Here is a 16249-nt window from a genome sequence, read left to right on the forward strand (position 1 = left end):
AAACTTTCTCTAAAATGAAGAAGGAAGAGACTAAATTACAAGAAGAGATAAAACGTCTTAAACAGGAAAAACAAGCTCTTGAGGTAGACCTGGGACAAGCAAAGAAGGAGAGAGATCTAGCAAAAGTGCAGATTGCTTCCACGTCAGGTAAAGGACCCTTATTTTGCTAATAATTGTGCCTCGTTTTATGTTCCTTTAAGTAATTAAAATTTGCTTTTTATTAAAATATGACTCAGGATCCAATATATCTAAGCTACTTCCAGATGGTGCCTAAACCTCTCGGAAAACATGCAGTGAAAGAGATTCCCGAGTATTTCCTGGGCAAATCTATTCTGGTAACTAACCAACCTCTTGCTTGCCGAGTTGGACTGATTGCTCATATTCCAGTGGGCACGGAAAACAGACAATTCCATTTATAAGGCAACTCTGTTCATATGGGAAGACTTACTCTGAACATTGACTTCCTCTTTAGATCTACTTACCACAATTTTGTCTGATTTTACCTATAACTTATGCTGTGTGACTCGACCTTATTATTTTTTTTCTAAACTCTTTCCCATTTTGACTTCAGCCTCCTTAATGAGAAGGCAGCCAGAAATTGGCCTCCTTCAGCTTCCAAGAGCAGGCATCACAGTGTGAAAAGTTGGTTTCCTCCCTCTTTTCAAAAGCGTAATCCCAAAGCGAAGAAGTGTGGTTAATACATAGAGGGGTGTGAAGGGTGGTTAACACAAATAGATGTGTGTTCTGCTATCCATGAGCCTACTGATATTTTTTTTAAATAAAACTTGCCCAAGGATGAGTTCATCTGGGATTTCTGCTTCTGTGGTGGATAGTGAACCACTATTGCCTATGATATTGCATATGAGGGGGAGAGGTTTTTGAAATACATAAAAAAAATCTGGTTTTTGCTCTGGTCTTAATTTTATTAATTGTCAAGGTGATGAATATATGGAAAGTACCTCAAAAGGATGCTCTTGAGTAATTGTTTCTAAAAATTCTTCAGTAAAACGATACTGAGGGGTCTTTATTTTGTAGGTGAGAAATCATACGAATTTAAAACTATGGAAGACTCCTACAAGCAGGAAATTGCTCATTTAAAAAGAAGACTTCAATGGTATGCAGAAAATCAGGATCTCCTGGATAAAGATGCAGCCCGTCTTAAAGATGCAAAAGAAGAAATTGAGAAACTAAAGCTCGAGGTGATGATATCCTTTGTTTGATTGATTGTTTTTAAGAAATTGGAGCTTTCTAGTTTTAAGAATGGGAACTTTGTGCTTCACAGTGCTCCCAGCTTTTTCAAGCGTGTATGTGTGTGTGAATTCTTCATAACCTTCAAACCAAACGTCCCTGGCTTTATTTTGGAAATGGGGACTCGTTGCGTGTCGGAATCACAAGTGCCTGACGCCTGGAATTGTTTCCTTACGGTGGTGTGTGGGGATGCTTCTGGAAACAACTATCCTATCATTCCTTAAGACTTATCAGCAAATTTGTTGCCCCCAAAGAGCAAATCCACCTTTTACATTAGGAATCTGGAACCCCCCTCCTGCCCTCTCTTTCCCCCATCTAACACAGGCAAGATTTCCTCTCTCAAGCATCAGTTCTAAGTTCCTCAGCCTGAATTGTGTACAGGAGAAGGGAGGAAAAAAAGAAATCAGATAAAAAGAAGTGAAACCAGTGAATTGTGTCTTAAGTTCTGAGATGTAAATTGCCTGTTAGTAGAATTGACTTCAAGTTCCCAGAAATAAAGAATCTTACTAGTGATTAAATATGGTCTTTATGTACCATCTTTATATATGGTCTTCTATAATATTAATTATAGTCTCGGAAGTTGCTTGATAGCTTGTAGTGGGTGAGATCAGATTAAAGGAGGTGCTTCTGAAAGAGAAGCCAGGGAGAGGAGGCCACTTAAAGGCCACCGCATCCAGCCTCGGTCACCGTATCTGAGGTGCACATTCAACTCTTAGCAATATGTCATTGGCACGAGAGAGAATATTTTAGCTGCATTTTTTCCCTCAAGACAGACTGATAATTTGAAAATGGTGATGGGCAGTTCTCATAGAAAGCAGCCAAGGAGTCAAAACCTCCTCAGTGCTGGCCAGAGCTCTGCTCTTAGCGCTTTCCAGTGCAGCAGTGCTCGGGGAGAAGGCAGGACAGGAGGGCTTGTGGTTTCACAGACCTGCGCAGTGAAGCAGTGGCTGGTACAGTAGGAAGCCCAAGTGCAGACTGAAGCTTCGAGTCTTCATGGCCAGGTGTTATGGGAGAGCAGAAATGTCGCCTCTCCAGCTTCTTCCCCCAGTGCTGACTCGGGATTCATTGCAGCACAACACAGTGTCCCTTTTGGTTCTTCTGCACCTCCTCGTGGAGCACAGCCCTGCAAAACACAAACCGGTTCCGTAACTGATGCTACATTCAAGCAAGACAAATATCCATAGCATTATTTCATATTATCCAAACCTGTGTCCTGGCAGGAAGGAGCACAAGATTCGCTCTTTCAGACAAGAGTGCCCCTCAGCTGAAGTTCTCTTCCTTGTAACTTGTTTCAGCTTCTTTCATCTGAAGGTGTAACTTAGTTCACGAATCTGAGGAACAATTAGAAATTACTTAGAGATTATTGTTATCAGTCCTTAGGTTGTAGATGCTCCCATTATACTATGTCAATTTGAGACTTTTGTACCGTTGTATTAGAGCAAAGTATCTGTGAATATAAACTGCAGCTTATTTTCTCATAAATTGGGTAGGTGGAGAAGCTCCGAACTGAAGCTGGAAATCAGGGAGTGCAACAGAAGACGCGCGTGAGGGACCGGGCAGCAGATGCCAAAAGAATTCAGGATCTCGAGCGACAAGTAAGCGGGTACTGCCCACCTAGCGCACTGGCCCTGACTGCAGCATTGACTGTCTCTCAGCATTTGCTAGATTCCCTGTGAAGGGAAGACAGGGAATGATAAAATAACTTTGTACTACGGATAATTTTGCCACAGTAAGCAACAGCGATGGACTTCATAAAGAACTTGATGCTCTCATAAGCTGTTTATTAATATCTCCTTATATTGGTGAATGCAATAAAAGCATACATTGATGTTGGGGGAATAATCTCAATAATGTTATGAAGTCTCTGTAACATAGTTGAAAATTTGAGTGGAATGTGGAAGTGTGAATTTAAGGTCAGGAAGCAGTAAATGTTTTAAGTCTAGACCGTAAATATTGTTAATGCTTTAAAAAAAGCCATATAAAAGATCCATCTGATATAAAATAGAACAATATTCTGTTTAAACAGAAGATGTTGGAAAAGCCGGTGAGAGATGGCAAGTCCTGTCTATTTAATGTTGAACAGTCTCAGCTTAATCAATCTTACTTTCATAAGATACTAAAATGCTCATTAGTCTTACCACTTCCTCCTGTATATGTACGTTCAGTTTAAAAAGCTCATCCTAAAGCCCTCTTTTCATAATGTAACTGCAAGCAAGGTGAAAAAACAGTATATTGAAAAGCCCTAAAACAGCCCTCTCTGGCGCTCAGTCCTCCACCAGGTTTCGGGTGGATTGCACTTGTTAGCATTCTGGGGCTGCACTTCAGTTTGCTTCTCATCTGAATTTTCTCTTTTTGACTCCTGACTTCATTTTCTTTTTGCTAGATCAAAGAAATGGAAGGGATTCTAAAAAGGAGATACCCAAATTCTTTGCCTGCTTTGATTTATGCTGCTGCTGCTGCTGAGAAAAGTAACAATCTTTCAGCTGGAACCAACATGGTTGATTTTTTGGAGAGAAGAATAAAAAAGTTAGAAGCAGAACTGGAGAGTAAAGATGATGAAGCCAAAAAGAGTCTCCGCACTATGGAACAACAATTTCAGAAAATAAAGGTAAAAATTGCATTCGTATCGAGTAGCCGCAAGTAATGCAGTGAGGTGAGTGGAGTTGAAAACAGACCGGTGGTGAAAATAGAAGGCAAAGACCATGTTCAAGGAGAAAATGCTCAGAAAAATTTATGACCAGAGTATTGGTGGCTTGCTGCATCTGAAACACAAATAGCACCGAAATGCTTTGTTTAGAGGACTGAGAGGGCATGTTCCTGGGGCACTGAGGTGTTCTCAGCAATGGGGCAGTGTGGGTTTCATCCCGTGCATCAAGAGAAGCCACTTGCTTCATTCCTTGTTTTGTCAGAGGCGGCTGTTTCAAAAGGCATCTGAAATTTCTTTTCTACAAAGAGTGCCCAGGAACACTAATCATTCGATTAGCCATAAATTATTTGACAGCAAGTCTTGAAATTTGTATTAGGAAGTGTTTAAACTTGGCATTTTAGTTTATGGCGAGGTAGACTGCCCAGGTTCTTAACGAAAAGGAGAGGAAAATCCTGCTGAGTTGCTGTTCTTTCTCCCATGCGGATAAGTTCTCGTGGCTGCCGGAGGCTCCCCAGAGGTAAAATCCTGTTGGCTTCTCCTCGCTCGCTAGGGAGAAAGACTCTGCCTCTGAATTCAGGCTTCTCTTTTCAGAAAGGAGGGGAGAGAAAGAAAGGTAACAGCAGCGAGCTGTCCTGTGGGATTTATTGGGATGACTTAAAAAATATGAAGTGGAATTTGTCAAGTATGCGACAGTAATAATTGCAAGCTGACATATGGCTGATGCCTGATGGATTTTTAAACAAAGATAGAGATTTCTTTTTGTATTTCTTTTGGCAGTCAAGTGGGATATTAATTTGGGTCTCCAACTCGTTACTGTCTGAATGGGATAAAATTAAAAATGAAATGGAAGGTTTCATGCCAATTTAATTTTCATTTTCATAGCTACTGTCCTCATTGTCAGAGGAGGATCAATTTGTAGTAGTTGTGTTGAGTAATTCTGTTGTTAGAGCTGATTTATGCTCGTTCAGGCTCATTTATTCACTCAAATGCCTCAGTTTCTGAGCTGATTGAGTGCAGCGTTGCTAGTAATACTGGTACATATCCCCGTGTTGGAAAACCTTGCTTGAGGTATGTGGCACCTTTAGAGAAGAGTATTGAGAGGCAGCAAGGAGCTGCGTGGCTGAGCAAGGTGCTTTCTGCTCCCTCCTCCTGCTCCCCTGTCCCAGGTGCAGTACGAGCAGAGACTGGTCGAGCTGGAGCAACTGCTCGCCTATAAATTCCTGAGCGCATCGCCCCAACGGAGCAGCGAGGGAGCCAGCATCACTCAGCTCGAACGGGAACTGCGGAGCCTGAGGGAGATCCACCAGGTCACCGTGGAAAACCTCCAGTCTGAAATTGAGAATCTTAAAAGTCAAAATTCGCAGCTAACACTTGGGAGTAAAAAGGACAATAAGGACCTGCAGTCAGCAGATTCTCCGGTGAAACAGGCGAACACGAAAGAGGGATGGTTAAAACTCAGTCAAGAACTGGTCGCCAAGAACAGAGAAATACAAAACCTCACCAAAACGGTAGAGAAGCTTCAGAAGGAAAGGATGGTGATGCTCTCCGATGATAATTTCAGACACAAGGCTGCAAATAAGGAAACATCTCCGGAGAACTTGAAGAGGAGCAGTGTGGCCGGAGAGGCGCCGGGTCCCGGCGAGCCCTGCGAGGGAGCGGGGCCGGGGCGGCCCTGGGCGCTTCCCGGCGTGGAGATCTCGGAAGTGCTGCAGCAAAACAAGCAGCTGAAAGATGAGCTGGAAAGACTGTCTCTGGAAATGAACCAGCAGAGGGTAAAGTCTCAAGCAACGCTGGCTTATTCCGAAAATAATGTGAGAAGGTGAGTGCTTGATTGAAGCCTTGGTGAAGTATTGGTTGATAGAGGGTTGTAATGAGACATGTTAACATACCAGTCGTGTGAAGGTAGCTTAGAACATGGCTGATGGGCTCCATAAACTTCATTTGTTGCTCTCTGCGTTCCCAGCGCAGCAACGACTCTGCCTCCAGGCTTACATTAATCCTGTTGGTCGGTGCTCCAAAACGTCATAGTTCAGAGTAAAAGGATCTCGGTATAAATACTGCATGTGTTGTGCAGTGTTAATATTTGTTATATTGGGGACCCTCTTTCCTTATATACTGGGACCCTCTTTCCTGGAATATGCCTGGCCAAACAGAAGTTTTGTCTCACCTGGTCCCTCATAGCTCCCCTTTCACTCCAAGCAGGGCACGTGGGCACCTTTAACCCCTTTTATCCTAAAGGAGATACGGGATGTATAACTGCAGGATTATGATTTTTCAAGCAGTCCTTCTCCGTGTTTCCCAGGGAGAGCCCTAGGGTGAGGGCCCCGAGCTGCCTGCCCTGCTGCCCCCCGGGGCTTTGTTAGTGCCGGGCTCGCCTCGCGGCTGCGCCCACCGAGCCCCGCGCACGGTGCCAGCCCCGGCGCTCGCGGGGGCGGCTCCTGCTTCGGCAGAGCTGCCTGCCCCGAGCTGCCCTCACGCCTCTCGTTTCCTCTGCTGCTGCCAGGGCGCAGGAGGCCGCGGCCGAGTTCGCGGCGGCGCTGAAGGCCGCGCACGAGCGGGAGCTGGAGCAGCTGCTGCGGCGGCAGGCGGCGGCGCCGGCCCCGGCGCGGGTGGCCGAGCTGCACGGCAGGATCAACACGCAGGAGGTGCGGCGGCCTCCGCGGGATCTCACACACAACCATGGAAGGGCCGAGGTTGGAAGGGACCTCTAGAGATCATCCAGGCCAACCCCCTGCTCCAGCAGGGACACCCAGAGCACGGGGCACAGGGCGGCATCCAGGCGGGTTGGAAGATCTCCAGAGAAGGAGACTCCACAGCCTCCCTGGGCAGCCTGTGCCAGGGCTCTGGCACCCTCACAGGGAAGAAGTTCCTCCTCACATGGAGATGGAACTGCCTGTGTTTCAGCTTGTACCCATTGCCCCTTGTCCTGTCACTGGCCACCACTGAGAAGAGCTTGGCCCCTTCCTCCCCACATTCTCCCCTCAGCTACCAATGCACACTGATCAGATCCCCTCTCAGCCTTCTCTTCGCCAGCTTAACCATCCCAGCTCACTTAAGTCTTTCCTCACAGGAGCGATGCTCCATTCACACTCGTTAGTCACTGCTGTCCTTAAAGCAACCCAGCAGCCAACTTCATCTCCCTTGGCCATAGGATGTGTTGTTGCAACAATGAGCTTGGCTGCGTGTGGTTGTGCGATAAAATCCTGGGGGAACATGTGCATGGTGGGGAAGCAGCGGGAGCTGCCGGATTCAGATGCTTTGCCCTCACCCGAGGAAGGTGCCTTGCAGGTCAGGGCTGGTTTGCAGATATTGCAGGTGCATCTGCTGTTGCACAAGCCAAGTACCTTTACTCTGCAGACACACAGCTTAGACCCGCAGCCTGACAGCATTAATCACATTTTAGTGTGTAATTCTCCTGAGTAGGTTTTCAGATGTTATCGTGGGTATTTGTGTTCATGAAGAATCTCTTCAATCCTGTAGGTGTTAATAGAACATCTCCAAGAGCGAATCGGTGAGCAACAGAGACAGCAGGAAGCCCTGCTAGTCTCACAAATGCGAGAGGAGCTCCTGCAAAAAGAGGTACATCTGGATTGGGGTGGGGGTACCTTGTGCTGGTAGAATCCTCTTCCTTTTTGTCCTTTTAAAGTTTCAAATATTATATAGTAAAACAAGTCTAAAAATAGGATATTTGGTGCTTTCTAGGTGAGCTAGGTATGAAAATGCAATGTATTTTTCTAACGTGAACAGGAAAAGGGCACAATTCGCAGGAGATTATACTTTGATCTCCTTTAATTTTCATGAAAGCTTCTGGCATCTCTGTGAAAAGTGATCAGAAGGTTAAATCAAACACTGAGAGTTGTGGGCATGAAACAGACCCCAGGACTTTATTAAAAGGCTGCTTTAATTCAGTGTTATTTATACACAAAGACTCAGAACAAAGTCTTTTTTTTTTCTTCATCCTTCATTACTCCCAACCTGATGTGGGTGAGCGTGTTCTTGGCTAGGGCCTTTGCCTGTGAAAGTCGGTCTCTCAGGAAGAGAAATTTAATTCTCATGGTTCTTCTGAAATTCACTTCTGTGGTTTTGCAACAGGTACCTATTTTTTCTGTTTCCTCTTTTGATAATCTAAAAATTCCACTTGCCAGTCTTTTCATCTCGGGGTTAACATTGCTAAAATGTCCTGAGTCTTTATCTCAAGCTTTTTGACTTTTTATGCATTTTTTTTTTCATTTCGGAGGTGCTGCCAATTTTATTTTTATTGCCTGCTGTTCAGGAGCACAAGACAACTTCCTGCTGTATGAATATTACTAATGTAACTTTATTTTGATAATATAGTGGTTAACCACAAGTGTTGCTAAAACAAATTCTTACTTTCTGTAACCAAATGAGAGCTTCGCACGTTTAATCTTATTTAGTGCCCTCCTTTCGAACAAATGCAAGAGGCATCAGGGCACGTTCAGTGCATACTTAGTGTCATTGATCTGAATCTCGAGAAGCTCATTCAATAGTTTTCTTATTGATACAACATTCCAACTGTGTTCCGATAAATCATTATACAAAGGTCAGGGTTTGTAAGGGCAGATCTCTTATCAAATAAGCTCTCTGTTTGATAAATAAGGACTCGTCTTCCTGATCTACTGATAGGTGTTTCTGTCTCTCTGTACAAAACTTGTCTCGGTCCAGTGACCTGCATGTGTTCGTGGATGGATGGATGGATGGATGGATGGATGGATGGATGGACAGGCTTCCTCCTGGGGGGATAGGTGGGGGCAGCAGCCCAGTGCTGCTCAGGAGGGCTGTTCCCCGTGTGCCCACTGAAAATTCAGCAGCAAGGAGCCAGGGCTGCCCAAGCACCTGAAGAGGGTTAGCAGTGATGAGCTGCCGGCTTTGGGAACTACAGGTTGTGGCAGAGGACTGAGGACTTGAGAGCTTTCCATATGATTTTACTGGTACACGTTAAGAAGTTGGGGAGGAAAAAAGACTTTAACTTGATATTTCTGTATTTGAAACATGCAAAAATAAGGATGAACTAGCAGAACTTTCTAAGAATTTCTGGAGGGTTATGAAATTCTAATTCACTGGGAAAGTTGATTTGACCTGCAGATTATTAGACTAGAGGCGTTTGTAATGACACGTGTTCAGCAACGTGTTTCCTGCCTCCGTTTTGAGGTGGCGAAGCTGTTGGAGGAGCTGCGCGAGGCCAGGGAGAGCCAGAGCCCTGCGATGCGGCACTTCCTGTGCCTGGAGAGGAAGGTCAAGCAGCTGGAGAGCAGGCGCGCGGCGCGGGAGCAAGAGCTGCGCCAGGTGAGGGCGTTTGTTGTGCTCCAGGGGCAGAGGCCTCGTGCTGCAGGTCCCTGCTCCCACAGCCATTCCCAGCAGAGCTCCCTGGGGTGCCAGGCAGTGCAGCTAGTTACCTGGAGCTGCCAAGATCAGCGGCACGGGACTTGCACTCAGGCCCTGCTTCAGTCACAGGATGCCAGAAGGGTTGAGGCTGGAGGGACCCCTAGAGACCGGCCAGTCCAACCCCCTGCTCCAGCAGGGACCCCCAGAGCACGGGGTGGCAGCCAGGCGGGTTCTCAAGCAGCAGGTGGCAGCAGTGGCCGGTCAGAGCCCCTCTAACCTCATGTTGCTTATTAGCTGTTTCCTAGGTTGTGATTTTAATTTCTGCTCCTACAAACTCCATGCAGAAAGTCTGCATTAAATTTAGGCAAACGTCTCACAGCAGTTTGCCATGTGCTCTTCTTAACACTTGAAGTCACACTGCTGTTTCAGGTAAAAATTTGGGGTGAGAACATTTTCTGAGAGTTGTTCGAGAGTTAGGTTTTGAGACAGCCTCAGGTGTGTGGCAGTTGTGCCACTTGAGTGGGCAAAACAATTTTGCAGTAATTCTTGAGTTTTCTGCCACAGCTTTCAGCGTGAAACAGCCTGGGGACTTCTGTCTGATTTTGTGTCATCTAGAGACAGTTTTACACTCCAGGGAGGCTTTCTCAGCACTTGAAGCACTTCAGTATTTTAGTGTCTTGCACCAGTGTTTAATATCTGTTTTATTTGAAGAAGTCAGAAAAGGGCAGTGGGATAAGAAGATAATTGAAACTGCAGCAGTTCTTAGTTTGTGGAGCTTGTTCTGCAGGCTTAAATGTGTGTCAAGGAAGTTCAGTTTTCTTAAAGAATTGCTATTGTTGGTAGGAGGTTTCACTTTGCTGGAGAATTAGCTTTTTAGAGAAAATGTTTAATTGTTTCATCCCCCAAAAATGGGGTGTAAAATAAGTGTGTGGATTAAGAACGGTGACTTCTTCAGTGTTTCTGTAAAGCATTTGCTGCTGCCTGGCCTGTCATCTAACTCTGCTGAAATCCAGGCCTAACCTGTGTTTCCCAAGATGTCTACTGGTATTTTTTAAGAAATAGGAATATTTTAAGCAGCAGAATTACTCCTAAGTAACCGCATCTTGCTGGAGTTATAGCAGCCACGTTGCACGTTAAGCTTGGGCTTTTGTGTGTTGCAGTTTGGCACCTTAATTAGTTGCAGTGGAGCACCGAGCAGTCCCCCAAATTACTGATACTGAAGAGAATTATTTAGAATTAGCAACAGCTCCAGGGTATTTGCCACCATAGGGTGTTTTCTGATCGTAGAACTCGTGTGGTTTTTAAAAGCCCAGTAATAGCAGAGCACCTCCTGCACCTGCACCTTCAGTTCAGATGGGGCTTGTTTCTCTTGCAGAGTAGTCTTTTAATAAACACATTTAAGTGCGAAGTGGGAGGCTTGTTTTGCAGGCCAAGGGTTTTCTGCCCCACACTCAGCCTTGCTCACAGATTCAAATGTTTCGGTGCTGCTTTGGAGAGAGTAAGTCCAAACCTCTCAAGGCTCCTTAGTAATGAATTCTCCGCTGTCATTACTGCAAATACTCCGTGGGATCTGGTGTTATCAAAACACTTGTGTTTTTCCACGGGGGAGCCAGTTGTGCCGCTGGAGCAGCGCGGCCGTGGGCGCTGGGTTGCTGGGGCGAGGGCGGCTGCCTCGGCGCGCGGGGGCTCGGCCTGAGCCGCTCAGGGCGCTGCCGGCGCGTTGCAGGCGGCGCTGGCCGGGCCCGGCGGCGAAGCCGAGCGCTGGCGCAGGCTGGCGCAGCGCCAGGGCCGCGACCTGGACGCCTTCCGGGCGCAGCTGGACGCCATCCTGGAGGTGCTGCGGGAGCTGCAGCGCCGCGCCGGGGGCAGCCCCGCGCCGCCGGCTCCGGCACGCGGGCGCCCTTAGAGCCGCGCAACGGCCGGGCGCGGAGCTGCGCGGGAGCCCCTTGCTGCAAGTCGCCAGGGGAATGCTCGGAAGCGGAATTAGCGGAATTACGCACCGATTTCATCGGAAACCGTGCTTGGCCAGAGGTAGATTCACACTCGGAAGCGGAATTATGCACCAATTTCCTCGGAAACCGTGCTTGGCCAGAGGTAGATTCGCACTCGGAAGCGGAATTATGCACCAATTTCCTCGGAAACTGTGCTTGGCCAGAGGTAGATTCACACTGGTTGATGCCCCACTCAGACTGTACATATTTGATTTTGCTGGTAATGAAGTTCTGCACAAAAGTATTTTTTTAAATATCACAAAGATTGAAGTTACTCCATGAACTCAGTTACCACTGGAAAAACTCCATTTTATGCTTTTCAGACACTGCAGAACGTGCCTGAATAATCTTTTCTTTATAGCTTCATGGTGCATCAGTTCCTTTATGAAAGATTCAAGTAATATGAGCTATTTTATTAATATTTTTAATATAAATACTGCTAGCAGCATTCTTAATTTCATAGGGAATGAGCTCCTTTTTCTATGATAATGTAAAACTCCTCTTTCTATGCGGCTGATGTGGCTGCACACGCACCAAGAACAAACCCCGCGTGCTGAGCCCTCGCGGCACAGGTAGCGGGCGATGCAGGGCCTGGGGAAGGAGGGGAGAGAACATGTGCAAAGAGGAACAGGCTCTATAAAAAGGGATGGGGAACTTGGGATTAATATCATCTTGGTTGCTTGTTGTTGTATTTTCAGTATTCTTAATAGGGATGATTTTGTTCACAAATAATGACATCAAATCTGTATTTATAAAGTGTGTAAATACAACTATGTATATGAAGCATCAGCAAGGAGTGACTGTGCTGCATTTTGTTAATGAAGATTTGGGACCGTTTTACAAATCAGAAGGCAAAATTGTTGCATCATTTCAACTTATTTGTTTCCTGTACAGGTTGCAGTATATATGTGCATTGTTTTAATAAAGTGTGGAAGCAGAAGCGGGAGTTGTGAGTCCCTCCAACTTGGAGTGTCCTCAGGGAGGGCAGGGCAGCATCCAGCCCTGCTGGGAGCATTTTCAGGTGCTGGAACCTCTCGGCCTTCCAAGCTGTCATTTCTAAACTCTCTTGAGTGCACAAAGCCCTGCTGGTGTCTTCCTGCCTGCATATTTCATTTGTTTGCTCTCCACTCTTCCTCACAGTTTTAGTTTTACAGTTACTGAAGCATTTTTTTCTAAAAGCCACTTCACCCAATGCTGGAGAGGAGCTGTAGTTTTTTGGAACTGCTGAAATAACTGGGCCCTGTTTTTGGAGAGCAAAGTCCTAGGTTTAACAGCTACAGAAGAGAATTATCAGTCCTCTAGAGTATTCTGGCTCTTCAGAAGATCCCTCTAACAATGTGCACTTGCACACAGTGAATTTCATGATAAAGCCACAGCTTTTCTTTTCCTTTTGCCATGCCATACTATTTTATTATACATTGCCAGAGAGCATTGTTTTGCATGGATGCAGAAGAACCTTAAAAAATTCTTTCCTTTGGATTACAGTTTTGCTGTGGAGCTGGAAATCACTTGTTTAAAACAAAGAGCATTGCCAGCATTAAGAAGGTAATGAACTTGATGCATCCTACTTGATCCTTTTAGGAAATCTAGCAACTCTCGCGTGCAGTAAGCTGTTGCCCTAGATTCAAGAAGGGGTCCCTGCCTCCGCAGAGGAGAGCAGGGGCTGCAGAGCAGCTCCAGCCTCCTCCTGCCCTGCTCTTCCTTTCCACATTACTGAAATCTTTATCCAGATTATTCATGTAACAAATTTAATAGGTTAACGTGGAAGGAAAGTTTATTTGATAGTATAGTTACAGTTTGAAGCCTGCCCTTAAATCTACTATTTAACTGGTTTGTAAAGGAAGGCATTCTGCTCTGTGTACCTGAGCACTGCTCAGGTGCTCAGGTGGGGATGGGTCACATACAGCATGGACTCTTGTACAGATTTCAGAAAGCTCCTCACATAACCTGAACTGTCACCCCTAGTCTTTCGTACAGGTAAGGGGCTAGCACGAGGACAGCCCCCACTGTAGCAAAATGCTTCCATTAAAGCACTTTAAGTTCTACAGCTCCAATAGAGCCATACAACTAGCATGACAGATACCCTGGGCTTTGCATTTTAACCTCATCAACCTAATCTCTACATTTTAGGAGAATTTATGGTTTAACTATTCCCATTCTTGGTTCTTGTTAGAGACCTTCTTTGTTAAAGGGACACAGATAAAGCTTGTTCACTTTATAAGTATAATAAGTATATTTGACAATGGGAATACAGCACTTATTAAAGGGCACCCAGGAGGTTAGGGAGCACACTACACGCATAGGGTCCTAGATGCAGAACGTAGGAGCATAGGGCAGTCGGAAGCAGGGGCACTTCCCCTGCAGTTAAACAACAAGCACAGCTGTTGCTGTTAGGTATTAAAGGCATTAAATCTGCCACTGGTGATGTATTTAACACTAGGGAATTTTCAGAAGGGCCCACCAAGACAGGGCAAACAGCCCAAACTCTTAGCAATAATTTCATTTTCAAGGATGAGGTATAAACAGCATAAATTCTGAATATTATGTTTAAATGATTTCCTCAGTTACTCCCCTTACTTTTCATTACTTTGCCACTTATTGGCTTCTTAGTACTTCAGATCTTTTCCAAGGTCACATGAAGCACCACTCCTGTAAGACACAGCTTCTGAGCTTCTGTTCTTTATGCAAACTAATAGGTAAGTAGAGCTTTGCAAAAACTGCTCCTGAAAACTGCAGAAAGTTTCTGTTTTGCCTGTAACTACTGTTCTAAAGCTGACACAGAGCAATATCTGACTTAGGCTGTATTGCTGTTACAGGTGTGGGCAGCTGTGGGGAAGCAGGTAACTTGTAAAGACAAAGTGAAAGAAGAAACCAAAATCCACTAGGGGAAAGAAAAAGCAGCAGGTATTGAACACGTAGGTATCTTTACAACCCTAGTACTTGTTTCAGAAGTACACTGAAAATACATTTGAAAGTGTTTAAGTTTGTATTATCCCTTGATGATGTTACCTGGGCAGTAAGTGTGACCAGCCCTCATCTGCATTACTGCTTTTCCTGTCTCCCCAAAAGCAGCAGTTATGCACCTAAAGCAAAGCCACCAAGTTGAGGGTCAGAGCTTTTGGTTATAATAGAGGGAAGAATGGTTTAAAAGTGAAAAGCTTCATTCCCTGATAGCAAGAGCCAACTAGATGCTGTTCTGCACAAGGTTTCTTCAGCAGTATTTCTCTTCTTAACCATGGCAAAGGAGGCGGGGGGGTGTAAGAAAACAGATCAGACATGCCCCAATACAGATCACATGCACAGAAGCTGCCTGTAGGAACCACATTTAGCAGAAGTAACAGAGAGCTTGTTGGGGAGAAAATCTGCAACCCACAATCTGCAATTCAAACAGAAGCTTCATCAGGAGGTAACTGATATTTCTTTGAGCTCCCTCCGTTGGAGCAGCTGCCTTGCTCAGAAGAAATGAACACTTGTAAATTTGTAAAATTGCCCAAAGACAAATGACCTGCTGGAACCACTGCAGAGTATTTCTGCAGAGACAGGGACAATTGCACCAGGGTTTCAGATGTTTCCAGCAACACAGGTTATCATTCCACACACCCCACATACCTAGGCCATAAAGAAAGGCTGGGTCTACTCCTCTAAAATATTTGGGTTGAAAGCGCTATGAAGTCCTGTATGTCACTAAGGGGAGTGCAAGACCTGACTTCACTGGAGAGCACCCGGGAGGAGGTGCAGGACACGGACTCTGCTGCAGAGATGACCCCTGGCCCGTGGAGCCTCTGGGCTGCACAGTGCAGCGAGCACCGGCAGCTCAGCACTGCGCCCAAGGGAGTGAGTGGCACAGCAAGATTGACCAAAGCCAAAGCACAGAATAATGAAGGGCTAAGGAAAGGGGCAGGAATTCATCTAGGGAGACATAAGCTGCAACCTTTCTGCTCACTGTTAACCATTTGCTGTAAAAGAGGACCTTTTTGGTGCTTTAGGAAGGATGCCAGAGCCAGACATTGTGGTCTTCCTTTGGCAATGGTACTTTCAGCAATGATTTGCTTGTTTTTAAATAGCCTCTGCTTTCCATTAACAGTAATCCCATTACTGTAAATACAGGGAAGTACTGCAAGAAATTATGCTTGAAAACAGAAAAGGTAGGTGCAGGTGATTCATAATATAGGCACAGGAGATTAAAACCAGTGAGGAGTCGTCATTCTTTCCCCCTGTATTCTTAAATACAACTACTCTTCTGCTGAATGAAGAAAGAAAAAAATCACCAAGGGTCTTTAGCACAGGCCACTGCTACATTTTCTGTCTACCACAGGACGTGTTACGTACACAAAGCAGATTACTTTCAGGAAAACAGGATTAGGCAGAGTATGCTGAATCCAGCAGTTCGATTTGCGCTAGAAGCTTCCTGCAGCACATCTTCCAACCCAGCAAAGGCTTTGAACCCATTTCTTCTGCATCCCATGTGCTTGCTCTAAGACCACTGTGCATCAGCTCCGTGACTCAGCAGAAAGCTGTCTAGTCTTCCAGTACTGCTACACTTCAGAACTTCCATCTTTAAAACATACACAAAAGCACAAAAGAAAAAAAAAAAAAAAACCAAAAAAATCTCCGCTTACTCATTTCCTTAACAAGCTCTCCCCTACCACAGTTGTGCTTACAGTTCCACCCCAACTGAGCACAACAAGGGGAGGGAATGAGCACAGCTCAGCTCCATTTCTGCAGTTGGCTCTCAAAGCCCTCACAGGCCTTCTCGACCTTCTCTGCACCACTGCTGAAAAAAATGGTACTTTGCAGAGCGCCAAAACGGCCCAGCCTACAAACAGAGCGTAATGCCAGCCTCCCACACTGTTACTGTTTGCAGACACTAATTCTGTGGGTAAAAAAGAAAAACTTCCATCTCATTTTCAATGACTTTGTCTTAGGAATCCTGCACTTAGCAAATCAGAAGCTTACAGAGGCAAAAAATGAAATTCATGTTTGTGCAGAACATGAATTCCAGGTCATCACTGTATGTCAA

The 16249-nt window shown here is 45.4% G+C and overlaps 1 protein-coding gene across 1 annotated transcript in view; it reads left to right on the forward strand.

Annotated features, from left to right (window-relative positions):
* Positions 1-14114, forward strand: part of CEP162 (centrosomal protein 162) — a 34355-nt gene extending 20241 nt beyond the window's left edge. Inside the window, exons 18-27 of the mRNA XM_026038408.1 lie at positions 21-147; positions 1036-1199; positions 2739-2843; positions 3632-3856; positions 5062-5714; positions 6399-6540; positions 7376-7474; positions 9065-9211; positions 10965-11072; positions 14046-14114. Coding sequence (XP_025894193.1) covers positions 21-147; positions 1036-1199; positions 2739-2843; positions 3632-3856; positions 5062-5714; positions 6399-6540; positions 7376-7474; positions 9065-9211; positions 10965-11072; positions 14046-14114 — 1839 coding nt within the window. The remainder of the gene's footprint in view (positions 1-20; positions 148-1035; positions 1200-2738; positions 2844-3631; positions 3857-5061; positions 5715-6398; positions 6541-7375; positions 7475-9064; positions 9212-10964; positions 11073-14045) is intronic.
* Positions 14115-16249: the final 2135 nt, after the last annotated feature.

Source organism: Nothoprocta perdicaria, unplaced genomic scaffold, assembly GCF_003342845.1.
Source record: "Nothoprocta perdicaria isolate Ctin4 unplaced genomic scaffold, notPer1 scaffold_21, whole genome shotgun sequence".
Lineage (NCBI taxonomy): Eukaryota > Metazoa > Chordata > Aves > Tinamiformes > Tinamidae > Nothoprocta > Nothoprocta perdicaria.